This window comes from Sciurus vulgaris (assembly GCF_902686455.1).
Source record: "Sciurus vulgaris genome assembly, chromosome: 15".
In the NCBI taxonomy this organism is placed as follows: Eukaryota; Metazoa; Chordata; class Mammalia; order Rodentia; family Sciuridae; genus Sciurus; species Sciurus vulgaris.
Genome location: NC_136476.1, coordinates 35,290,928 through 35,318,506, shown reverse-complemented (window position 1 = coordinate 35,318,506; position 27,579 = coordinate 35,290,928). Strand labels below are relative to the sequence as shown.

The 27,579-nt window shown below is 36.7% G+C and overlaps 1 protein-coding gene across 19 annotated transcripts in view; it reads left to right on the top strand.

The window, feature by feature from the left end:
* Positions 1 to 27,579, top strand: part of BNC2 (basonuclin zinc finger protein 2) — a 404,537-nt gene that overhangs the window by 211,175 nt on the left and 165,783 nt on the right. The window contains exon 1 of one of the 19 annotated variants that reach the window (XM_079113172.1): positions 9,442 to 12,783. The exons of 17 other annotated variants lie outside the window; for them this stretch is intronic. In XM_079113172.1, the coding sequence (XP_078969298.1) occupies positions 12,772 to 12,783 (12 nt within the window). In that variant the 5' untranslated portion in view covers positions 9,442 to 12,771. Of the gene's footprint in view, positions 1 to 9,441; positions 12,784 to 27,579 lie in introns of those variants that run through there. One more of the 19 variants, XM_079113176.1, reaches the window with a different exon arrangement.

Genomic DNA, 27,579 nt, shown 5'->3' with positions numbered 1-27,579 from the left:
GTTAAATATTGTAAAGGTGTAACAATAAGAGGCACTCTGATATATGTGCATTTAATATCATTTATTAGATGGTCCAGGACATGTGAAATGTGGTAGAAATGATGGTTGTAGCTGTCTGTGTGTGTGTGTATGAGAGAGAGAGAAAGAGAGAGTCTGTCTTTAAATATTTGGTGTCCTGACTTAATCAAACATAATCCATACACCTATTTTACATGTAACTATTATTCTTGGCTTTTGTAGTCTGATGACTTCGTTTTCTTCTTATGAAAATTTTCTTAACCTGAAATGTAGCCTGGCAAGATTAAGGACAGAAGTGTTTTAATTCTACTCTGGTTCCTCTTTCTTATGAAGAAGATGTTTGTATCGCCACTTCTATTCATAATCATTAGAAGCAGTGTAGTGAAAATAGGTTCCTATATCTGCACAAATCAAAATTGGTCTTTAAAAACTTAAAAAAAAAAAAAAATCTTTAAACTGTCTGTAGTTGGGGGGAAATGTTATCTTACTTTGTCGGTATTTTTTTCCCCTGCCTTTTAACATGGGATATTGTAAGGTTCATTTTATTTTTGTTTTTACTGTTCTAATAGGGAAATTAAAAAAGTTTGATATGGGAATTAAAGAAGAAGCACTTCCTAACATGTAAAGATAATGAAAAAGAATATAGTAATAGAATTCAGCATGGTGCATTATTATAATCACTTTTTGCAACTGAAATCATTATTGAAGTATATATTAGATTTATGTTTTCAAAAATAAACAGACCAGTCAGGGTAGATGCTAGCAATTCGTAAGAGAATGTTAAAAATTAATATTAGAATAAAGTGATCACATCCAGTCCAATACTTAACAGAGGCGAATGATATAGTATTGCTACTAAAATGAATTTTCATTATTTTTGTTATTGGAACTAAATGTTTTTGATAAAAATGTCTTTAAGAACAGTATATTAACCTGAAAATATAGTAATTATTTTTCATAACTTTAAAACTTTTAAAATCAGTGTTGAGGTAGTTTATTTTAAGAAATAAACGTTGACTTGACACATCTTTTCTGCTTATGAGGGTTCCTTATAACTGTGGACTTCCTAAATATTGTATGTTTTCCAATCAATAAAAACTGAATCATTTCCCTGAAGTTTCATTACTATCCTAAATGTCCTTACTTTCTAAGTATTATCTTTAACTTTTGAAGTTTATATTATTGTGTTCCACTGTTAAATTCCCTACAGAGAATCACATATCCTATGAAGTGGTTTTAAGTGAGGCAATTTGTATACATTTAGAAAGAGGCAATAATTAAAATAAATGAAGAAAAGGATACATTAACAATTTTATTATTTAACTCTCTTTGGAGTTTATGGTCCGGTTAGTATATTTAAACAAATGAAAAAGTTTAAAAAGATTTTTTTTAAAAAGAGCATCTTTTTTAGCACACCGTGCTTTCCTGTGTAGAAGGTGGTGTACTATGTAGCAGTGTCCCTAAATGTAATTGAATTTGCTTTTACTGTAGAGACCTACAGTTCCTTAATGGGCAGGTTAAGAATCTGAGTCTTAAGAATTCTATATTAGAAAGGTAATTGTAGTCTTAAGAGTCTTTGAGTGTTTAATTTTTTAAGATGTCTTAAATCTTAAATTTTCTTAATGTTGGCACAGTTATAAGAATGACCTCCTTTTTAAAAAATACAGCAAGTTTTGGTGTTCTTACTTCCAAGTTTTTTTTAATCCAATAGTCAGCACTAGCTGTCCTAATTCCTCAAAGCACCATTGACGAATTTATTTTGACTTGATTTAGAAGCAACCTTGATGATGAAAAGTTTGCATGTGTGTGTATTTTTAAAATTTTTATCCCAATGCACTTGGTTTCACTGAGATAGGAAATGGAAACAACAAGACACTTAGAAAATCCTTGTTTCTGTAGACGGCTAGACCTTGCCAGAAACCACGAGGCAGTGGAAATATCACGAGAAAGCTTGTTCCTGCAAGACTCCCAGACTGATTACCAGACCAAAGAAGTTACCAGACCAAAGAAGTTCCCAGAAGTTTAGCTTGAAGCAATCATTTAAAATTTAGGAGACAGATCCAATCCTGCTCAGAGTCACCATTGCTAATTATAGTTGCCTGTGATGTCCCACTGATTTTTGTTATCAGCCACACCCAGGTGTATATCTTGAGTTTTGTATGTGTCTTCCAAAATATATTCTCCTTGAGCGCTTAAAAGCAGTTTATGTCACACTATGTAAATTAAATCACAATATCCTTAACATTTTGAATCTGTGTATTTTTTTCTTTGCCTGAAATACCTTGTTCACACTTGATTCAACAGTTGGTTTTTTTTTTTTTTTTTTTTTTTTTTTTTTTCTTTTCTTTTTAATCTGGTACCATTTGTACCTTAAAATTTCTAGGAGCTGGAAAGCTCTCCTTACAAAGGAGACCTATTTCACCTTTGCAGGTATATAACATGCTTAGTTGTGTGTACATATTTTATTTTATTTTTATTTTTTGGTACAGGGGACCACTGAGCCACATCCCCAGCCCTGTTTTGTATTTTATTTAGAGACAGGGTCTCACTAAGTTGCTTAGCACCTGGCTGTTGCTGAGGTGCATACATATCTTTGAAATCTCTGGAGGCTGCTACCTTTTTAAAAAGTTACTATTTTTATTTTACCAAAAAAAAAAAAAAAAAAAAAAAAAACTTTTTGGGAGGCCACAGATTTAGTTATGGCTTTAAACACTTGAAATTAGTGTGATAAAACCAAAAGTTTATTATGTACTGTTGTGATTTAAACCACACACACTGGGCTACTTTGGGGAGTTAGAGTGATCCATTTGACACAGACAGGTCCTCCCTGGTGGAGGCTTGCCCCTGCACGTTCAGGATAGATGGCTTTGATGTCGGGTGAACATCACACCCGGAACTGCAGTGTTTACACTGTAAGAATGCTCACTGAATCTCTCTGTATCTCTCACATAATTCCAATTTACTGCAAGTCTGAATGTATGGACACTAAAGGAACATTTTCCTTTTAAATTTTGCTAGTCAGGTACCTTAAGAAGCTGTTCCTTTGCATGATATTCTGTGGGAGTTCCCGCACAGGGCTTGATACTGGGTAATTTTGAACACAAAAGCAATTCTGTAGCCTTTCAGATGGCTAATGAAAACTATGAATGGTAAGAGAGGAAGATGGAAGGGGAAAAAAATCACTCCTTTCTAGACACAAGGAAAAAAAAAAAGAATAGTTGTCTTTGAACCACAGCAGGATTTTCCCCATGAGCTAGAAAAGTGTGCTTGGGCATTTAAAAAAAAAAAAAAAATCACAGAATAATTATAGAACAAATGATTTAAAATTTTATCTAGATTTTACATCAATACTTTTCTAATTTACTAATTAAATAAAGGCTAAAGCCTCAACTATTATCCTACTTGTTAGTGAGATATAAAATTATAGTGGCTTGGCTACAAGAGGAAAAAAGGGCAAAATGTCCCAGAAATTCTTCACTTTCCTTCAAATATTTTATTGATATTCTTTGGATTTGAAATCTGTTACTATATTTCTCTTTTGGCCACATTTCATGGAATATAGATATACAGAAATTAATAAAAGGCTTCATCTAAACCTGATCTTCCTGAACAGTAAAGTAGGAGGTCAGTTTTCCTATTTTCTGGTGTTAGATTTATTTTTTCCCTGTAACTACTTCTATAGCATTCTGATTTTATGACTAGCACACTAATATTATTTCAAATTTTAAGTTAGTCCTTGGGAATGTTGGTTCACTCATTTTAATGTAAATCATTCCATGTCATAAAATTCTGGAGTAGTCCAAGGAAACTTCTTAAGATTATTCTGCCACTTGCTTTGAGCAAATTTCAAGAATCCTTATGTCTGAAGTTTAAATTGCTCCCAGATTCTGAATATTCACAAAACAAACAAACAAACAAAACACCCTCAATCTTAAAAATGTATCCTCTGTTCTACTCTTTTTCTCATTTTCCGGAGTGTTCATTTAATCCTTTTAACCTTTTTTACCCTGCCCCTTGATATATGAAGTTCATGCAGTTGTTAGTCATCTTTTAAATAAGGAAATTGGCTTTTCTTTGTATTGAAGAAACCCATTTCTAAAAACTGATTATGGCATTTAGGCCCCAGTCTAAAAAAGCACTATTATAATGTGTCCAAAAATATATTTAGAGTGGGCCAAGAAATCCATGTTGTAGAATTATCTTTCCCATTTGAAAATATGACTTCAAATGATATTTTAGGCATGTACACAACAATCTGCAGTATTACTTCAGATCCTATTTTTATCACTAGTGATTTCTTGTTACTTTCTAGTAAAACTATGTTTGTAAAAGTTAGAAAGATTGTGCTTATAAAAATAGAAAGTTAATTGCTGTTATCGAATTACTCAAAGGAATTATAAAACATGAAATGAAAGTTATGAAACATTGACTAATAAATTGTGGAAATGGGGAAGAGGGGATAGGAAAGATAGTGGAAGGAGACAGCCATCATTACCCTGTGTACATGTGTGATTACATGAATGGTGTGATTCTACATCGTGTACAGCCATAGAAATGAAAAGTTGTACCCCATTTATATACAATTAATCAAAATGCAGTCTGTAAAAATAAAAATAAAATTTAAAAAATTTTATATGACAGAGACCAAGAGGAAAAAAACCATGAAATTATAAAGAAAATAAACAAATTATTCAGTAACTTACATAAACAAGTGTGTTTATGCAGGAGCATTATTTTCTACCAATGTTCAGAATAATTTCTGGATCAAGATAATTTATGGTAGTGCCTTTCGAAGAGCCCAATTATCTTGTAACTAATACAACATGGGATAAAATTAATCCCTTTTTAACTGCAGTGAGAAAATTCCAAAGCCTTGGCTTCATAGACTAAATGTCTGAACAGACACACTGCTGAAATGGTTCAGCAAAATAAGAATAGAGAAATTGCCACAGATACTCCAAGTTAGTATTTGTTATTAAGCATCTGTTACTGTGAAAATATGGTTTCCATATGAGGTATGCTGTATATACTTTATACAAATCACGTTAGTAATAGATTCTATCTAGTGGCACTGAACTCAAGCTATGACTTCCATAATGGAATCTATAAGAAAATCACTGGTGTTACTGTGTTAAATTAAAAGGAAAACACTTGGATTAGTGTATACACTTTCCCCCCATACAATGCATGCTGGTTCTTGGACCAAGACTTTGGTGTTTTGACGAGACACTTGAAGTTCTTAATTATAGGATAGTTTGGGTAACTAAGTGGCAATAATTCTTTGAGGTTAGAATTTGGGGTATTCAGTTTGCCTATGTATCAATTAACATGTATCTAGATTTGATATAAATAATTATGACAACTATATTTGGAGAAATTGGAAAAATCACAATGTTTTAAGTAGGGGAGATGCTAAGGCAACATTAGAACATAATAGTAGAGGACTACATAAATTGGAGAAAAAAAATACAGTCATTTGCAAATGAAAACGGTACTATTTCTATAGCATATCTAAGTCTATGGAGTTTGTACACTGGATACTTTGAAATTGAGGAATGTTATAAATCATCTTATCCTACAGGCATGGTGGCACATGCCTATAATCCCAGCAATTTAGGAAAAAAAAAAATCCAAGAGAATCACATGTTCAAGATGAGCCTTAGCAAGACCCTCAGCAGCTTAGTGAAACCTGTCTCAATATTAAAAAATAATGAGCACTAGGGATATAGCTCAGAGGAAAGTGCCTCTGGGTTCAATCCCTAATGCCAAACCAAACACCTCCTACAAACAAACAAACCAACCACAATGTGAATGGAGTCAGTTCTGTGTGGTGGAACAGTCTGTTTGGGGAAGAAACACTAGTTAGAAATCACTTATTTAACTGGTAAGCATGAAGAGAAAAACGTGGGTAGTATAGTTTAATAAATAATGCCAGCATTTTAAAGTGGATTGTGACACTTTGTCCCTTTCTGAATAACATTTTTGGCATAATTTTAACATGTGATCAAAGATAATTTTAATATATTTGACACCTGCTGAAATTTGAACTTCAGTTATTGACATTGGAGGATTTTGTAATTTATAACAGATTAAGTAAAGCATCTTCTTTGAATGTTGCATTTTAGGTGTTTTTTTTTTTTTTTTTGTCGGGTGATTCTTCTTACAGGCATCAAGTCAATACACACACACACACACACACACAGTTGCGTGTTATACACTCTTTGATTTGTCAACTTCTATTTACCTGGGTCTATATAGGAAAAACTTCCATGATGTTTATGATACACTGTATTTCACAGTTTTTTTAGATGTTATGAAAATGATAACAACATGGAAAGTGTCCTAGAAAATAATGACATCATATAAAACTTTTGAATGGTTTTAGTTGGGAACCCACTGTGAATATATTGGTGCAGAAATAATTGCAAAATAGGGCCATACCACTCCCAGAAAAAAAGTTATTTTATGTAGTTGCTAACAGCAGAACTTCCACAGTTGTAATTTTTTTCTTCTTGAGTAGAAAAGGTGAGATTTTAGTTAATTTAGCACTAGGCTTCAGAGTATCCATCATGCAGTTTATCTTGAGCAAAAATACTAACTAGGGTGTTGAGCTGTTGCTTTTCTAGTTAAGACTTAATAATACTTGCATGTGAATGGTCTTGTTCATCTGTGCACTGAGAGAGAACCAGAACCTTACGCTCCCAATTTTGTTCTTTGGTTTGGGGCCATCATATCTCAGTAAATAGAGGTTTGCCTTCCCTTCTTAGACATCCAAACAATGGCAATAATCTATAACTAACTGCTATTCGTTATGTTGCAGAGGCAAATTGCGCAGAAAATTATGGATAATTTTAAAAAGATGAAATACAGGTGGCTCATCTAAAACAGACTCCAATTAAAACCACATTGTATTAAATAGAGTCTGCTTTAGATAGGCTCCTCTTCATGCTAAATATGAATGAAGCAACAATTTTAGGTATAATAGCTGGTATCTGGATTTTAATATGATCAGTTCTCATGCGTTAGTGCTTGACTATAACCAGCTGGTATTAAGAATCTTCCCTCCCATAAAACTCGATTATATTGTTTTCCCCAAGAATATTGCATTAGGAATTATTGAGAAAGTGGCTTTTATGGGGTATAGACTTTTGCATAAAGGTTGATACTAAAATCTGACTGTTGTCAAAATTTGCATCATGCTGTTTTATCTGGAATCTTACTAAATGCATTTAATTAGGCCTTGGAATGGTATCTTAGTCAAAGACATATGACAGTAGGTCCCCAATACAATGCCTGAGCAAAGTTGGAGTCTAGACCTCAGTGTGTATTGTGTCATGGTGTATATGAAATGGCTATACCTGTCCTTATCAAGAAAATAACTTAAATTTTGGATGGTCTAATGTCTATAATTAGCAGTGCTTTGACAAAGTATTCTCTTAAAGTATGATTTTATCACTTTGGCATAATTTGACCTGATAAAATGATTTTGGAATATTTTGCTTTCACAGCACAGATTCTTTTTCCCCTCTGGTCTTTCTTTGCTTTTAGGATCCAAAAAAACAGACAAGACCATGCCTATTTTGGGTTTGTGCTTTTAAAGAAATTTTTACCTAATGTGAGGGATCCACACATGTGAGCTACTAGAGTGGACAAGGGATCCGAACTGTTCTTTACTTAGTTTTCATAGTGCCTAGCACAGTGCTTGGCACTTTGAATGTATTCAGTAAGTACTGTTTTCAAGTAAAAGTGAAAACGAGGGGAGGGTATAGTCCTCTCCCATCACACACAAGATAAAGATCAGAAGGGCATGGAGCTATGGAGTGTGAGCAGTTCTCACTGTTTAATCAGATGTAAGGAAACTTGAGACTGTTTCAAGTGACAGACAAGACCCTTGTAAATTGGACCCTGCCTCCTCTGCTCTCAGCTCTTCTCTCTCTAGCCACACAAGTCAACGTGTAGTTCTCCCTGATCTCTTGTTATTTCTCACCATGCAGCATTCTCCCATGTTGTTCCTCCTTCTTCCTAGTCCCAGCCTTCCCTGGTTGGCTGCTAACCATGTCTCTAAGCTTCATTTAGCTCTACCTTTTCCTGATGTTGTTCCAAAGCCCCAGAAGCCTCAATGCCTGTTCCCCTGTAGTGCTTTCTGCTGCTCATTTACACAGTGTATTCCACATTACTTCTCTTTTCTTGGTCAGTAGATGGTTTCTGATGTCAAGATGCTCAGAATAGCCTAACTTTATATATTTTTAACCCTTGGTAATTGATCAGTAAATATTTGCCACATTAGTGTCTTTACCAGTTCTCTTAGAAGTTATCCAATGAAAAACTTTGAATGCTTCTTAAACAGTAAATCCTCTCAATTACTGAATTTAAGTCCCTAATTACAAGAGTACGGTTATTAATCTAGTTATTTCTACCATGTTCAACCTGGATATGCATATTTAACAGATTTGCTCTGTTAAATTTATCCTATTATAGTATCTCTGACTAGTTCAAGGACCTTGGTTGGCGTTCCACAGGGCAGCTGCTGTGTTTTGGGGTGAAGGAATGGTGATTCAGTGGTGAATATGAGTTTTTATTTTATGGGAGTGCTTTAGCAATTAGAAGTGCTATTTAAAGATATTATTTTTATTAGTAAGGTGAAGATTTAGATCTCTGGTTCATTAATTATGTAAACTTTGAATTAACAAAGGCTGGTTTGTAGCTCAAATTATGAAAGTATGCCCTTGGGAATCTAGGAGATGGGGGAGGGAAGTATGTAAATTTAGTATCTGTCCAGATTTTACATACAAAAACCCTAAATGTAGTTTTAAAAAAGGATAGTTTGAAGTAAAACAATTTTTGACTTTGACAAAAGCACCCCATTTTTTTTTTCAATATGTAGAATTTCAAATGTAACTACTAGTTAGGACGAGAAATCTAGTTACTAGATATTTTAATAATCATATTTGTTACATAGTAAAGAAAAAAATTATATTTATTTTTCCTTTATGTAATTTATACGAATTAAATAAACTAAATTTAGAAAATAGGGTTTAATAACAGTAAAACCATTGCCAATAGTTCTGACCACACAGGTGTTAATAATTTTAGAGTATTTTGACTTGCTTTTTTTCTTCTCTTGTATTTATTTTAAAAATAAAAGAGGATCCTGATGTGTATGTTTCTTGGCAAGTTGCTTTTTGCTTATCTGTCTATTATAACTATTTTTCCCTATCATTATTTTTGTGAGTTTTAATGATTTCTTGGTAATTTTATCAGAATTTTAGATGAACTATATTAGCTTTTTCTCTATAGGTTTTACTGTGTTATTTTATTATAGTTTTGGACTTTCCCCCCTTGAACAAGAATTCCCTATTAGATTTAATATGAAGTGGGCCACAGATTAGTCAATATTCGATTTGTTTATTTATTTTTAGTTTAGATGGACACAGTAACTTTGTTCTATCTGTTTTTATGTGGTGCTGAGGGTTGAACCCAGTGCCTCATGTGTGAGGCAAGCACCCTATCACTGAGCTACAACCCCAGCCCCTAGTCAGTATCCTTTAAGGTAATACACCTATTTATTTTTCAGTGGACTATTTTTTACATCCATGATTTAGGTGAGTAGAAAGGCTGGTTCTTCAGGCTAGAATAAATGTCCATCATCTTCTCTTCCCCAGTCCAGTGGATGCTGTCTATCCTATCCTCTGTCTACTTGATCTAGCCATATGGATGGATGTGATAAGCCCTTGCTGTTGTCCAACCCAGCCTTGAACTCCCCCAGGCACACAAAAACTCACAGAGGAGGAACTTGAATCCCAGGAGCCAAGGTTTTCTCTAATTGGTGTAGTGAGTTTGACCATGCTTTGAGTGTTACATTGATGATAGCTTCATTCAAAGCAAAAATTATTCATAGAACTGTGGTATAAACAAAAAGAAAAAATGTGGTGTTGTTATGACTTATTTGGATTAGATTTTGCTGAATAAAGCATTTTTACTACATAAGTTCAGAATAATGTGTTTGACTAAATTAAATGATAAAGGCAAACATCAAAGGCAGAGTCTTCCAGTTAATCCTCACATTTGACTTTCCTGAATTTAGAACAATTGCAAACAACTAAATTTTGCAAATAACTAATTTTACCATTATCCTTTTGTTCTGGTTAAGACTTTGGAAAAGTGAAGAAGAATAACCCTAGGTATTTGTTTTTCTCAGAGCAAGCCTAAGATGGTACTCAGGCTACATAAAAGGTACTGATCACTTAATGATATTGGTAAAGTTTTACTAGTTACTGCCTTCACACACTATGAACATTTAAAAAAAAAAACTATCATTTCCACTTACATCTCTAAATTAATGCTGCTGGACTTTCCTTTCCCTTTGGCAGTAATGTTTATTCATTTGAATGTTGTTGCAAAGAATGGAAAAGTGCATTTGTGTAAAAATATCTGGGGCTTACCAGGGAATTTTTTCAGAATGCTCTGTGGTTACAAATGAAGCTTATTGTTGTATAAATGGCAAGTTTAAATCATAGAAATTTTTGCAGTAGCTTGTGGCATGAGTTGATAATCTGTGAATTGTTCCGTGCACGCTTGTGCATTTGTGTGCATGTGACAGCCTGTCTGCAAGTAGCCAGGTCTAGAGCTGCTCCTTCTTCCTGCCCCCACCTCACTTATTTAGATACATGAATATACACCATCTATATCCAGGCAAGCCCTAAAAGAAACACACAGCTTTGTTGTGGGAGAGAGGGCTGTTCCTTTTATTGTCTGCTTGTAGCATCACCCTTAACAAAGTGATGACACTTCCAAATGCTTAAGTTTTTAAAATTTTTGAAATTTCCCCCCATCTCTGTAATTTCTGAAACTTTTTCTAGACAAGATGGCTGGCACATTCTGGGGACAGAAAAGAGACATAGAGCAGAGGCTGAGCCGCCCTGAGAAGGCAGACACACTCATATTGCTTGTGGTTTTTCAATACAGCTGCTTTCAGATGGGCCGGCTTGTTCGACTCTGGTTCCACTGCCAAAGCAAGACTGTCGCACAGCTGGTAGTACTTACTGTACTTGCGGGAAAGTATGTGATTCATTAGTTGGAACCGTATGTTTTTCACCAGTTCTGGTCATGTTTTTGTTAGGATGTGGTAAAAACATAAGCAGGGGTGAAGGGACAATGGAAGCATGTGACTTGTTAAGGATTGGCCCCAACCCATTATTAGCTAAATTGTACGCTATAAAATGTCCTCTGTACCTCATAAGACAAATGACTTAATTTTTTATTCTTCAGTTGAGGTCATTTAGTCATAAGTAGTAAAAATTATCAACACTGAGCTCTTTTTGTCTTTTTCCTTTCTGTAAAGTATTATGATCCGTTTAAACCCCAAATTATAATACGAAGAGAAGTCATGCAAGTAAAAGACATTAATTTGCTGAAAAATGCCCATGACGGGTGAAGAACTTTAACTGGAGTGAACTCTTGCTACTGATAAAATATGAGTATGGTATTACAGCTAATAAGAAACACTTCTAATGCTACAGGGTGTGAGGAGAACAATAAATGGGAGTTAACTTTGTCTACACATGATCAAGCAGACTAAGGCTGTATGGCTGGACGAACGAGAGACTATTCTTCAAGTAATTTTGGTGCCATTAGTGGACTTGTGTCAGGGCATCTGAAATGGCCAGCCCTGGATGGTACAGCACTGCAGCTGTGAGCTGCATTGCACATTGCTGTTACTGAGTAGTTTTGGAGCCTGTGAATATTTTACACCTGCACAGGCCTCACTTCTTTGGAGAGTGAATGCCATCGCTGCCCCGTTGTGTTCTCTTTACATAGGTATTTACTTTAACATTTGCTTTCCTCTGCTTCATTCAGATACTGCCGATGCTTTACCTTTGTCCCCACTCTCATAACCTCCTGTTGAGATAGGTGACATTTTCGAAGTCTTTCTAGGTAAAATATTGGCAGATTATGCCTCTACCCTCTGACTCTGTTTTTCAACTGTTTCCTTTCAGGCTCCGCACCATTCATGCCTCACCACATATGCTCCTGCAGTTGCTGCACTCTGCAGAATTAGAACCAGGTCTGTCTCTGACAATTAGCTCAACTGGCTGCAGCATAAATAAAGGAATGCGCTCAGGGGCTGTAGTCTGTGACACGGTTTAACAGAGCGTAAAAAGGTGCATCTGTTCCATGCCCAGATTCAGTCGCCTCACTGTCACTGGGAAGTTATCGACATGGAGACATGCCTGTGCTGTTTGGTAAACAAGCGGCAGGTATTAAATTAACGGGGCTGCGAGCGTGCAAAAGTGCTGCTTTATTAAAAGCCCTGCTATCTCGGCTCACTGCTGGGTCGCAGGGAGTCACTGGAGTATCTATTAAGATGACTCATGGCACTGAATACTTCAGCACTCTGTCCTCACTTCTAGAGGGGACCATTGACCTTTGAGAGTCTGATTAGGGAGGGGGAAAGGGAGAAAGGAGACAGAAGGAAGGGTGACTGTGTATGCACGCGCCTCTTAGAGTTGGTAGGCTGAGCAAGAAGGCAGGGAACACTGAGTGCCCAAGGCCAGGTTTTAGTGTAAATTGGGCTTTGGAATCCACTACCCAGTTGAGCCAGGTTTTTGTTTTTGTTTGTTTGTTTTTCCTGCCTTCCTGCCTCACCCTCCTCATGGCTGCTATTTGAGTTGAAGTCTGAAACATTGAGGGAATAACTTCGTGGTCAAAGTTGCTCTGTCTGCTTGCACTGGGTAGGCAACAAAACATCCCGTAATGTACTTGCAGGTAACACAATTAGACTTTTGTTACGTTCTTTATGCATGTATGTGCCTTTGCAGTCAATATTTTTAATAGCGAAAACACAAATTGAAGACTTTTTGGTTTCCTTTAGCATTGCAATGGTTTTTAAAGTTGGTTTTCCCTTCAGCTTCAGGAATGCTTTACCAGGGGTCTTGTGTAGTTTTATCTTTTGCTATGCTGTTTTCTTCATTTTCATAGTCTTATCCTCTCTGAGCAACCTGCTTAAGATATATCAAGGTCTGTAGGCAAACATAACGAGATTATTTGCAGTACACACATCTGTGCTGAAGAGGTTGTTATTTCGGAAGGTTTCCTGCTCTCCTCCTGGTCGTGTTTCTTTTTAGAGCTCCAACTAACTCCTCATCCATTAGAAGATGATGTCATGCTAATGGTATCTCACCCCACACAGTTTGAAGCAAAAGTGATTCCAGTTGGCCGGACTTGAATGTGGATGACCAGAAGGGGCTGTGCATTCTCCACTGTATTTGAAGTGTTCATCTTAGTATCTCCCTTCTGGTTGTTGAGGCCCTTTGGTCCTCACACTGCAGATCTTACAACTGCACCTGCATTCTTGCTGTCCAGGCCCATCTTTGATTGCAGGCTATCTTTATATAGTGACGTCTGGGTGGGGGACTGGGATGGAGGAGTATGGGGGTTGGGGAAGGTAGAGAGGAAGCATCCTTTCTTATTGTTTGCTCTGAAGAGGAGGCTCAAACAGGAAAGTATCACACTATCTGAAGAGTTAGTGATGGCTGGAACTCTCTTTATCTTTGTAAAGTCTTTTCTGTATGAAGTTTAATAAGCCAGCTGTGCAGTTTTTAAAAAGCCAGTGGATTCCATTTTTCATTCCTGTGCCCCTCCTTGTGCACTGAGCTTTCACTCCCTATTTCCTTATTTCCCCCCTTTCTCTTTTCCTTTATCTCAGGGGAGTTCCCTGAGTAGCAAGACTGAAAAAGAGCTGAGGTTTATGTTAGAAGAAATTAAGGTTAATGATCATTGGCTCATTTTCATATTCTGTGGGTGTGGATGGAGGAGTAATCAGTGCAGGTGGCCCTGCCAGTTGGGAGTTTTTCTTTGTCATCAAGAAAATAAGGAGAGTGCAGGGATTGAATTACCACAACTATTTCAGGACTAAACATATTTCATTTCCCGATCGGGTCTGGTTTAAGGACACAAAGCTGACATTAATTTTATCCAAAGAAAGCACAGCAAAAAAATTTTTTGTTTTATAATTTGACTGAATGCATAGGGTAGATGCATGTTCAAATTTAATTCTGGTATAATCTTACAAATAATTCTCCAAAAAGCAAAGGGGTTTTGATTCAGTTTGACAGTTTATGTTTCTGTGCCCAATTACCACTTAGTTATTGAATGTTAAAGAGCCTCTTTCTAAAATGTGCTCTCTGACTGCGCCAATTGGCTTCCCAGCTGCCTGCTATTACATGCAAGGTGCTCCCTTCTAACTTTTTAAAGGATGTACACATTTGAAGTAGTTATGTTTAGCTAGCAAAGGAAGTGGGGGATTAGGTTAGGAAGTGCTTGCTGGCCTTGAAAGACTATCTTGTGTGCATTTTAATTTCAGCCACATAAGTGCCATTCTTTAAAGAAATAATTGTTGAATTTTTTTAAAAAAAGCAGCTTGAATGCGCAGATAAACTAGAAAAATAACCTTAACTTAAAAAAAAAAAAGAAAAAAAGACTTCCATTTGGAACCATCTCATAACTTTTTTTGTGCTTTTAATACCTACTGATAAAACTTTCTGTATTCAGATTCAGTACATGGGAGAGGATGATTTCAAAGTTGACTAGAGACAATAAAAGTCTTTGAGGAAGAGTGTCAGCTTGCTATGCATGACAGATTTTGCTTTTTTAGCAGAATGCAGCAGGCTGCTCAAGTGACCTGATTTGTTTTTAAGGCACAAGGTTTATTTGGCTGTTATAGTGTGAGTATAATATTAATGATACTGATGTAAAATTAACTTTTATGTTGTGTGAGCACTTTTTCTTGCCATTCCTTTAAAATCACAGGTATTTCTTTTGTGTTTGTGTCTAGTTCTTTTGCCATAGTGAACATTGACATGACTTTGTGTAGGTTACAGAAAGTTTCGTCTAATAAGATAGTCAGGCAAGCACAGGTGAAGGAGCCCTGGACTTTTTCAGAGTCCACATGCAGTTGAATATGCATTGTGTGGCCATTAATATAAATACTTTGTCTGACTTATTAATAACACATGAAGAGACCATTCCCAAATATTCAGAGGGCAGGAATGTTTGAGTGGTTTCTGGAACCCCCTTGCTGTGTGAAGAAATAAGATTTTAAAAAATGGTAGTTTAAATGAAAGAATTTTGAAATAGCACTTTAAACTATTTTAAAAAGAAATTAGGCATATTTTAAGAAATTCTTGACTAGGTTAAAACTTAATAGTGAATGAAAAGATCTTTTGAAAGTATATATTTCCCCAAGTTTTAAACATTTAAGCAAAAGTTTTTCTTTGTTTGAAGAAAAAATACCCAAATATTAAGGGACAAAAACACCCAATAATGTTTTTTCTAAGGGAACATCTCCTCCTATTTTCTGCTTTTCTTTTCAATGGATCCTTTTCACCTTGCCTATTATCGACAGACTTCAAACGGGCCTCACTGGGTTTTTCTCAGAGGTTTTTGTCAAGAGCCATTTACATTATGACCCACACACATCTGGTATTAGCAAGGAAAGAGCAGCTATGAATTAATTCAGCCTTGCTTTAATATTTATCTGATATACATTAGGAATATTTATAAAAGCAAATAATTTAGACTAATGTTTTACTTGCATGTAAGTTAGATTCTTAAAATCAGCTATTATTTCAGGTATTTCTTTGTGCTTCTTTGTAAAGTTAAAAATTTTAAACAGTCTGCTGAAATGCTTTCCTGAGTGGAATCTCAGAAGCCTTTCCATTGTTTTTCTCTGCAGACTCTCTAGCTTTGACAATATTGTTCTTCCCCTCACTTACTCCTGTGTTTTAGTGATCTTTACTTTGGTCTTTGATTTCTTTTGAAAGTTTCTCCCTTTGGATACACAGACTATCACGGAATTCATTGATCTCTCTTTTCTACTAACTGTATATTAGGATTTTAAACTTGTCATGCAAGGAATAATACAGTCTGGTACCCTATGCCCATATTCCCCAGTTTCTGGCTTTGACCAGGCTTTCACTGAGGCAGAATATGTACTTTAGACTCACCATCATTTTGGTAAAAACGTATACGCTAAACTGAGTTTCTGTCCTGCATTTAATCTCCTCCTTCTGTTTTCCATTTCCTTTCCCTGGTTCAGTCAGCAAACCAACTCAAATCCTCAACATAACCTGTAAAATAAAATGTTCATTCCTATCAGAGAACCTGCAGAATGAAATTGTTCATGGTTCCTTAACAGTAAATATATGATAATGTAAAATTAAGTATTTAAATTTTTGCCTGATACTGCCACCTGAGAACTATGTGAAGAGGTATGTTTTGAATTATTACAAAGTTAGGAATAAAAGATGCAATAAGTACAGTTATTTCTGTCAAAAAAATTGTGTCCCCAAGAGGGGTACAACCACATTATATTTTGTAAATTGAAGATGTACTCCCTTGGATTCAATGAGGGAACCACTAAACCTTTCCGGAGGTTTGGTGTGTCTGCCTTGGTAACTTTCTTACCAAATCAACAACAATCAGTTTTCTTTACTTTATATATCATTTTGAGTAATTCATTACTGATGAAACTCAACGTGATTACCAAGTCTGCTTCCATTAAAAGCCTTGTTCAAATTCCTCTGGAAATTGTACTAAAAAAATCATTTTAAATTTAGCAACAGATGAATAAAACCTGTTTCTCTGTCATTTGTTTTTCACTGCTTCTAGAGAGAAGGCTGAAAAGAAAATGGATCTTGGGTTTTAGGCATAAAAGACTGAACAGTAACTAGATATAATTTTATGCATTTTATAATTCTTGGAGCTGTAAAATTTGAAATCTATATACCTGATCTCTGTTCCCTCACTTGAAAATGATGATGCTCAGGAGACCAAGAAAAAAGGCCATAGTCATACAACCTACAAGAATTGAAATGACAAAAGTCCCAGTGTCTAGAATAGCTCCATTCAAGAAAAATAATAATGTGAGCCACATAGGAAAATTAAAGAGAAACAGATGAAATCAATTCTAATATAGTTTATTTAACCTAGTAGATAAAGTTCTCATTTGCATGTATAGTAAATATAAACATTGATATAATTAATGTGTTTATTGAGATATTTTGCATTCTTATTTTTATACTGAGTCTTCGGACTCCTGCGTATATTTTTCACTTACAACACATCTCAATTTGGGCTATTCACATTTCTAGTACTCATGTGGCTAGCATAGGTCTGGACACCAGTTGAGTTTTCTATCTACCAGAGCAGAGCATTGGTTTAAAGGTTGACTTGGAATTTTATGTCTTCATTTTGGTTAATTTAGCAGACCTGGTAACTTTGATATATAAGCAAAAACATAACTGAAACCTTGGTTGACAAGTCTGAAACACTTTTCTTCAGGACTTACCTTCCTTATCAACATTTCTGATTATTGGGAAATGCTTTAGTAATAACTCAAACAGGTAAATATTTTCAAGTTGCTTGTTGACTTTCTTCCTTCCTTGTTTTACCCCCTGGGAAGCCATGCTGTTTCAGTTTTGCAAACCACAGTCATATTATGGGCAGTGTTACGGGAGAAGATAATGTCTCCCTCCATTTCTCCTTTTGGAGGTTGAAGGCAATATACCCTGGCGCTGCCCTGGGCTGAGGCTGTCCACCATCTGTGTAAGGAATTCAGAATCCCAGACAAAAGAAATTGGCAAAGTCTTCCCTCTGTCTGCTCTCCAGATCCTCAAGATAGCCATAAAACACCTGGACAAAATCAGCAGGTGATGGCAAGGGAAAGAGAATGATCAGTCACAGGCGTTGTTGAATCCTTTGAACATTACTTATGGCCTGGACGTTGCTGTCACCAGGCACAGTTTGATCTTGGGTGAGTTTTCTGGAAGAGCTTTATTCTCTGGCTCTGTGACAACAGCAGAACCAGATAACATTGTGGGTAGGAGAGAAAAGAGGAAAGCTGAGGCTTCCCTGCCTTAAGGTATAGCAGTTCCAGGTGGTGTTACCTCTATGTGCTTAAGAACATCCTTCAGAAATAAGTCATATCAGCAGATGCATGAAGTGTACTATTTAGATCACTGTTCTTACTATAAACCTGCTAGAGGAGTTAAAACATTCTCTCATCTACTTATAAGTCATAAATAGCTTTCAGAACATAAGGTACCTGATCAGCATTGTTCATATACTGTGTTTTAAAATGTAGTTTGAAATCATCTTTCTGAAACCACACTGGAAAGGGAAAGTTGGCATTGTGGTATTCATAGGCTTTTTAACAATCTTTTGTTGCGGCAGCCCTACCTACCCGTACACACATGACCCATTCATGCAACTGTGCCCCTGCAACTTCTCTGTTCATGCTTGTTAGAGTAGGGTGAATTTAACCCTAAAGCACTCAAAAAAGTCCCTGAAGTGTATCCTTTCAATATATTCCTTTTGTGTCACATGGCTTGCTTCTGTGTGTTTTGTTTTCATGCTGCATCCACATTGTTTAGTAGATGTTAAGAAATAAGATTATCTGAAGTTTCCATGATGATATCATGTGGTAGCAGAATTGCATATCATGGAGTTTGGTGGGCAAAGGGCCCATTTTTAATGGACCAGGAACTTAGCCTTACAGAAATGACATGTATGCTGAGCATGGTGGCACATGCCTGCAAGATTCCAGCTATGGGGGAGGCTGAGGCAGAAGGACTATGAGTTCAGGGCCAGCCTGGGCAACTCGGTGAGAGACCCTCTCTTAAAATAAAAAACAAAAAGGGCTGGGGATGTAGCTCAGTGGTAGAGCACCCCTAGGTTCAATCCCTAGTACCAAAAAGGAGGTCTGTAGATAGAATACTTTTGCCTGGAGAAACTCTGAACAAAGTCCTTTAGCTATTACCTCTTCATCAGTTGGTAAGAGTTAGAGTTTAATAAGGTGGCATTTAGTGTTGTTTGCCACTGCCAATTTTAATGGTAATGTTTTAGCAGTGATCTTTATTTCCAGAAAGGGCTAAACCAAACCAAAAGCTGCACGATTTAATTCAGAATTATCCTCTTTCCCTTTGGCTCTGTCTACAAATGTATCCCTTTTTCATATAAATGGCGTCAAGCTTCATTGAATTTAGCTCTGTCTTGTTAAGTACATTAATGCTGTGTTCTGTCATTCATTACATGAGAATTAGTTGTCTATTACAAAGTGGGGGTTTTTGTTTGGAGCCTGATCTTGGGAAGAAAGCCACACGTGGCTTAATTTCCTTAGTGCATCTAAGATGTGGCTTGTTTATCTGTGACTTGTACACTATTGTAAGAGAAATGTTGGTTTTACTGTTGGAAGACCTACCTCCTTTAAAACAAGGAAACCTAAAAGAGAAGAACACTTATCACCTTCCTTTTTGAAAATCCCCTTTCTCTCCACGTATTTTGTCACATTTTTTAGTGATCTATACAGTGTCCTTAGAGTGTGTTACAGAAAGTGTTAATATCTTAGAGCAGCAGTAATAATAATCCTTTTACTCAGGGTAATCATGTGCTAATCCGCTGGTAAGTCAAAAGTATTAGATCATTTGAAATTCATTGTGTCAGCTCAGTTGAAATAACTGGTATGGTGCTATAAACATTTAGAGAAAGGGAGCCTTTGAACCCAAATAATAATGTCAAATAGTTTGTTAGTGTTACATGCTGATGTTTAAGGGTTTCATAAGCTCAACCCACGGACAAGAGCATTTCAGTTTATATCAGCGTGTAATATATTATTTTAACTGAAGGTTTATTTTTATTTTGTTATTTGGGGAAAGTTTCTTTTCCTCTGGCACTTAGGGACTTGAATTTTATGGTACAGTTTTCACAGGGCGCTTGGTGTGCCAGAGGGTTTCCCCGCTGCCTTCTTGTTTTTTTTTTTTTTTTTTTTTTTTAAGAAAACGAATCTTTCTTTCACAAAGCATTATGTTGAGTTTGACTTTTCTTCTTGCTCTTTTCTTTCATATTCTTAGGAAACATGGATGGCACACCTATTTGTTTTTCTGTGAATATTCTAACTGGGAAGTTTGAGTTCATGTTTTCCCTCCTACCTCTTGACCAGAACCATCCCTCTAGCGGAATTTTAATAATTCATTTGAATTCTCCTCCCCTTTCATTCTGAGCCCCCAGTTAATTGAGAACCCTTTAAAGATAAGATTCCTTGTTACAGTGATCTTTGTACCATGTTAAAAACACATGTTAAAAAGCTATCTTTAGCTGCTTTGGTAAAACAAAAACAAAACAAAACAAAAACCTGGGAAATTTGATATCTTAGCCAAAGTTGTTGCCATGCCAGTATATCTTTTTTTCTTTTCTTTTTCCTTTCCTTTCCTTTTCTTTCTTTCTTTCTTCTTTCTTCTTCTTCTTCTTCTTTTTTTTTTTTTTGTGGTAAGTCATTCTCATTTCTTCTTTCTTGAAAGTCAGTTGAGTTTGAGAAGTGTCTCTTTTCAGAGCTTCAGGACTCTCTGAACCTGGCACTGTTGTTCTTCACCTCTGAGTCCCCTACTTTTAACAAAGCCTGGTGTTAGCTTCTGAAAGCCAGCCCAGCTGGTCTTCTAAGGGTGCATAACTTAAGTAATTGAGTGATCAGGACTTAGGTCGAAACAAATACCTGTCTTTTTCTCAACCTCATGTTCTTACACCTTGCTTTAAGCTAATCTTTGATTTTGAAGAATTTGTAGATTTTCTGATCCTAGGTTTTATTAAATAGAGTAGTGTGAGATTCTGTTCCTCCTTTTTGAGATGGAAATTAACAGCCCTTCTACTGATGGTAAGTAGAGAGCCCTGAATAGGAGGTCCAAAGTGTGTCCTAAGCACTTGCCATGCTTTTCTCCTCCCTCCTGGGGCCTCCTGTGAACACATATTGGTAATCATAGAGAAGGCAGACCACAGGATAGCTTTCTCTATACTATTATAGAATGAACTGAAATCTACATAGGATCGCTCTAGAGCTGAAATTTTGGCTAGAGAGAAGCAATGTCATTAAATGCAACCTGAGCATTTTCAGGCATAACCCAGCTGAGTGAGTCAGCCAGCCAGATGGTCTGGTTTAAATCAGAGAGATAGTGTGACCAACCAGCAGAGACCTATGGCAGGGGCTGCATGGCAGGGAGGAGTGGGGAATGCCAGTCATCAAGACACTGGCCTCACTAGTAGGGGAGCTAGCTTTGCACTGCTGTGAGGCTGGGAATTATAGGAGGCATTCTTACCAGCTGGCTCTAAGGGTACATGTCTTGCAGTAGGTAGTCCTGAAAGTTACTTTTGGTTACTAAAAAATGATACTTCACTTTAGAGATGAGTCCAGGCATAGCATTGTAAAGAAGAGGCAGCAGAGTTTAGTGACAGAAAGCATTGACTTGTGAAACCAGGCTGCTTTGGTTTGAATTCCATTTCCACCGATTGTCCTAGCTATATGTTCCTGGGCAGGTCACTGAAGTATTGATATGCCCAAGTTCCTCATCTGTGAAATGGAATAGTAATATCTACATCCTCCATAGTTTAGTTGTGAAGATTGAATGACTTCATAGTGAACAGAACAATGCCTAAAATATAACTATCATACATATGTTTGAGTAATAACATAAATCTGGGTGCTGAGAAGAGATGCTTCAGAAAGCCACTAGTGAAACCTACCCCCTGATTCTCCATTACAGCTGAACTATTTTAGTCATCTTTGTACCTGCTACAAAGACCACACTCCTGTTCTTTGTACTCAAAGTTTTCTCTCCATCTACAGTTGTAGCATGGAGGGACTGGCCCTGCAGGGCTTGGGGATGCTTCCCCTGGGTGAGAGTGTGGCCTGAGTGAACTCTATGTTCATCAAGAAATAGGGCTGTTTTCAAAATGCTGTTTTATATTTCTCTGCTTTTCGTTTGGTGATACATTCCTTCTTAAGCATAATACAATTTGTCATAGAATGATGTTTTCATTTGCATTTTTTAAACAAAATGATAAAACTTTCAGTTTACATCTTGCTAAGAAGATATAACTCATCAATTTTAGTTCAAAAGCAGGAACTCTTAATCCTCAAAAAAATCATCTTGTCTTTGCCTGCCTCCCTCCCTCCCACCCTTCCTTCCTTCCTTTTCTTCCCCCCTCCCCTCTCTTTCCTCTCCCCCTTCTCTCTTTTTCTCCCTCCATCCCTACCCCTTCCTTATTTGTTTACAAAATAAGTACCTCATTTTGATTGCAGTGCCAAGACTGAATAATGGATTTAAAGGCAGATAGAAATTTATATTTATTAATGATCTTCATAACCCTATATCAGTTTCCATATTCTCAAATGCACTGTATGATTGTGCAGTTAGGACTGTAGATTTGTCAACATTGTGATTTAAACCTTTTACAAATTATATGTTATAATTCACAAAGCAGATTCATAATATCTGGAGCAATCTTTTCTCATGATTCCTCTAACTTGTTGCAGAACTGGCAACAAGAAAGAATGGTTCAAGTTGGGGTATGCAGGGGGTGGGGCAGGGGCAGAACATACTATGAAATGATAGGAAGTGCCACCTAAAAAATTCCCACGTATGCCAGGAGGACTTTCTCAGCATGGTTATGTAACATTATTAACTAGTTGTGGTTGCCAGATTTGCTGACTTAATTGGTGTTATCTTGATGTAAAGAAATCCATGAATTGGACCATTGAACTATGAAACCTGGTTTTGAATTCCAGTTTTTCCATTGATCAGCTATGAGGCCTGGGCCAGTCCCTTATTCTCTTTGACTCTTAGTTGCCTTATCAATAAAATGAGTGATAAAGTATCTGTCTTGCTCAGTTGTCATGAAAATTAAATTAACTCATGCTGTAAAGTGTTTGCATTGCAGAGGAGAAAAAAATAGCATTTCCTTCTACCCTTCTAAGTTCTTAGCTGGGCCCTCTGTACCAGAAGTTAGATCAACTGGAGAAAAATACACAAATTTAATAAGGTTTATGTGACACAGGGGCTTTCATAAGGAAATGAAGACCTGAAGGAAGAGTTGCAAACTGAGCGCTTTTATGCCAGGTTTGAGAAGAGTGGAGGGTCCTGGAACAATGATAGGGCAAGAAGGGGAAGTAAGAGTAGTAAACTTGAAGAAATCAGCAAGACCTGCCAACTGAGATTCCTCTGGGTGAGCCTCCATCTTCAGAAACAAGGCTGTTCTTTCCTCTGCATAACAGAGGGCACTTCTCACATGAGGGTCTTATGACCTACTGCTGGGGAGGAAAGAGAATTCTTAAACCTGCCATATCTCAATTCCTTTAGCTTTAAATATTTATTATGTGGAGATGGCATATTCTGGGGTAGTGTGTTCTTCATCCCATCTGCGTGAATGTGAAGATCTGTAGCCTAGTGCTTGGCCTACGGTGAGAGCTCGAAGGGTGGTCATTCTAAGATTATGAAATCCAGGAATCTGTGAGGCAGAATTGTTGACTAACGATGGGGTGGATCCTGTGGCACCCTCACGCGGGCAGCTTCCTTGAACCCGGCAGTCAGCGTTGCCTGGCTGGGGCATGCCGGGTGTTTACAGAGATTCGTGTGTGGCAGGACGGGTTACTGGCTTGTGTGGCTTTTTGTGTGTGTGTTGCTTGGGATCAAACCTGGAGCTTCCCACATGCGAGGCCAGCATTCCCCTCCAGAACTACACCCTGAGCCCATTGTGTGGCAGTTTTGAAGTAAATAAACTTAGCTTTTTAAAATCACAATCAAAAAGGAGCAGCAGCCCAGATACTTCCTTTTCAAAGGGTACCTGAAAACTCTAACCTTACTTTCTTTTAATTTATAGAAAAGGTGTACTTTAACTTGATAGTAAAGCCATTTACATTGATCAGATAGAATTCTTTGGATTCTTCCTGTAGGAGAGAAATAAACAGTTGCAGGGCATGCTTCAGTTTGGTTTGGGGCCTTGTTTTCATTAGGTTTGGCTCCAGCAGCACATGAACCAGAAGACTGAATTTTTCATTTCTCTTTTAGAGGACTGTTTTCCATAAGATACTATGTACTACCCTTTTGTGATTTACCTTTTTTTGTTGTTGTTCATCCAAATGTCATCCAGACAATTAGTTTAAAATAAACTGTCTGGAATCTGAGACAACTCATAAAATTTTGCAATGCTGTATGACATGCATTGATGACAAATATGCTTGTCACCATCCCTTCTGAGAAATCCCAGGGAATTGTCACAGTCTGCTGACCCTAAGTTGAATTCAGGGGTGTTGGAGTGCCCAAACTGGTAAGAGGCCCAGGAGTCTCCTCCTTAAATTTACCCATGGTCACACATAAAAATATATGCAAAGTAGCAAGGAGTACTTCTAAAATAATCCAAGTAGTGACAAAAGGAAGATAATTGCTCATAAGAACTTTAGAACTTTCTGTCTTAGAATCAGAGATGCCTTTGTTATAAGTGCCTCCCCAGAGAACCTGGTGGTGGTAAGGGGATGCTTCACATTCTGCTGCTACTACTGATATTGAATAATATGTGGCACCTGGGGCTACCTTTTCTTAGATTTTCATTTTCTTTTTCTTTTTCTTTTTTTTTTTTTTAACTTTAAATTAGTTAAAGCACCATTTATTTTTTCCTGGGTTGCAAGCATGTTGTAGAAATTGGTGAGTTTTAAAGGCAGTGTTAATGGTCAGGAGTTGTAGATCTCTAATTAATTTCTTTAACATAACACATTTTTTCTTCCCTGTGCGCTTTGCATTTTAAAACTGGAAAAGTACACTGGATACATTCATGCTGAAGCTGGCACCTCAGGCATATAGCTCTTCTAGTTACATTAGTCATATGCTCGGATATTTTCAATGTGTCCCACAGTTTACAGATTTAAAACAACTTACTGGCTATCTTGCATTTGGTTCAATTTCTTTTTCAGAATCCCTTTTGTCGGGGTGGAAGAACCTTCCCTTCCCCCTCTGGTATTTTGATGATTGAGTCTTCATACCAGTTTATTACGTTCATGAAGGCATCACAGGAAAGTGGGCACCCAATAGCCCTAATGAAAGTTGGAAGTTTGTACACCCTCCTCATGGAGGAGAGGGAAGTGGAGGTCATAGGCTCTTTTTAGAAAAGGAGTAAATGATTTTTATGGGAGATGAGTGGGCTCAGTATTTTCCCAAGTCCTTGGGGATGTAAATGCAGTGTCAACTCTAGTCTTCTTTCCTGTGGAGTTGATCTGGGGGATCCAGCCCTTAGGTAGGCGGGGGAACTTCAGAAAAGCCCTTTCCTGCATCTGCTGCTCCTTACGTGCTCTGATTTGAAGTCCAGAGCAACATATTTTGGAGGATCATTTTCTGTGCCCCAGCATTTTCTCTTTATGATTCTGGGTATTTTCCTTTTCTGTAACTCACATGTCCTCTTTTTCTATGACAAGCCCCCATGCCTTCCCTCTATACCTTTGGCAGGACCTGTCCATGTTGGATGATCATCTTTCCCCCTCTTGCCTGGTTAAATTCAGTTAAATTACTTTTGCATGAGTGCTGACAGTCCAGGTGAAAGGTGTGTGTGGGGGGGAGCAATGCCACGTAAAGCAAGATACGGCCTCTGACCTCGAAGACCTTTGAATCAGTACCTCTTGAAAGCCTATCCATCTTCCAGATCTTTTCCTTCACTAAGCCTTTGCTCATTACCTCAAAAGAAGTCTCTCTCCCCCGAACCCTAAAGTGTTTTGTTTATGCCTCTCTTGTCACATTGATCACATTCCACTTTATAGTATGGTTATTTGTGGTCAGGTTTATCTCTCTACTCGGTTGTAAATTCCTTGAGGACATATTTATTCTTACACATCTCCTTTCCACATAGTAGGTGTTTGATAAATATTTATTGAATCGATGGGGCTACAAGAATAAAAATTCTTGCTAAGAACTAGTGAGGGGATCTTGTCATGTTTTAATATTTTTGTGCTTCTTATAGGTGAGGGAATTTGATTTTAAATTCTAGTGTATCATAAAGAAGGAAAATAGAAATACAATCTATATTTGCTGCAAGAAAGGTGGCCAGGGAAGGGAGTGGGAGATGTTTTAATGTGTACAGTATTGTGTCACAAGGCAGATACTTAATTTCAGGAAACAGCCTAATGAATATGAACACTTGGAAAATTAGTTGCCCAGTCCATTAATTGTTTATTTGTGAATGAAAGGGACTAGTCAGACTGGACAATTGCTTGGTTTCTGAAAATTGGTATACTAAACTATCTCCAGATGTGGGAAGAAAGAGCTACATCCACATTTTATTGTGTGTAAAACTTTGTCGCACAATTCACAATGTGAACTTGAATTATTTTTTTTCTTTTGCTTCTGTTTTCCAGCACTTTGTTTTATTTTAGTGTTAGGTCTCTGTTCTCTTCGCCTACCTCCTGCAAACTCACTATTAAAATAATTAAAAGGAAATATTTAGTAATGTGCTTTTATTAAAGTTATGTGGTTTATTTTAGGAAAGCAGCTAGATTATTTTTAGTATGGAGGAAAATTTTTTTTCCTTGAGTATTTATTCCATTGGGACACCTTTATTTAATAAATTCATATGTATATACATTTTGGAAGTTTAAATTAAATCAATAATTATTCCTTTATGGTTGAATATTTTTAAATTAAAATTGTTATTTCAGAGAATTACATAAACATTCTTAGTGAAATTTGGATGACAACTTACCACTGCTGCTCTTGCAAGTTATTATTTAATAGCTAAATGCTAATCGACTCTGTATGCCTTGTCTTACCAGACTATGGAGACTTCTTTAAATTATTTTTATTATTATTATGTTACTAGTAGTAGTAGTAGTACTATAGTAGTCTTTATGCAGTCATTTAGAAAATAACTTTAGTATCCCTTCTTTGCTTTGTTATCCCTACCTTCCCAGCAACAGGTATCCCAAATCCCCTTCTTAGAAGTTTCTTGGGAATCTGAATTTTGATTGATAACCAGTCAAAAATAAGATCAGGTTGATGTCAAGACTAGGATATTTACATGTCATTTTAAGATGACACTTGTGCTACAGTGTACTTTATAGCTATTTTCCAGACAATTCAAAATATTAGAAAAATTCTTCTGCTCCCTTAGGAAAACTGTCCTATGAGCCTTTCCTTTCATCTCTAGGTTAAAGAAGCAATTCTGGCTGGATGCTTTGGTGACTAATTTAAAGTTTCTGGCAGGACGATTGATAACGCCTTTCCTTTGTGTTGCGACAAATATATTTCGGCTGCAGTTTATTAACATAATTCAGCTCAACCACAGACATATTGTACATATTAGAGCACAGAATTAGAACCATTTTTTGCACATCACAGTCTCTTCTCGCTTGTACTTTTTTTTTTTTTTTTTTTTGACAAGGATCTGGATAATTGCTTCAACAAATGAACTTCTGTGTTCAGTCTGTTTCTGTAATTTCATAAATTGTTTTCATGCTAAAACCAAGCAAGCTTTCACTGAGTTAATATAAAGAACCACAGTGTAATTACAGGAGCCGTATTATTAAAAAGTATGACAGAAATGGCAGTCTAACTGACAGCTACTTTCTCCTCGTTTTATCACAACAAATTAAAAATCCCTTTGATGTGCCAGTGAGCAAAAGAGTTTGCTATATATTCATCATCATGAAAATGGGTATGCACTCATGACTCATTATTCTGAGTGTGTGTGTTGGTGCCC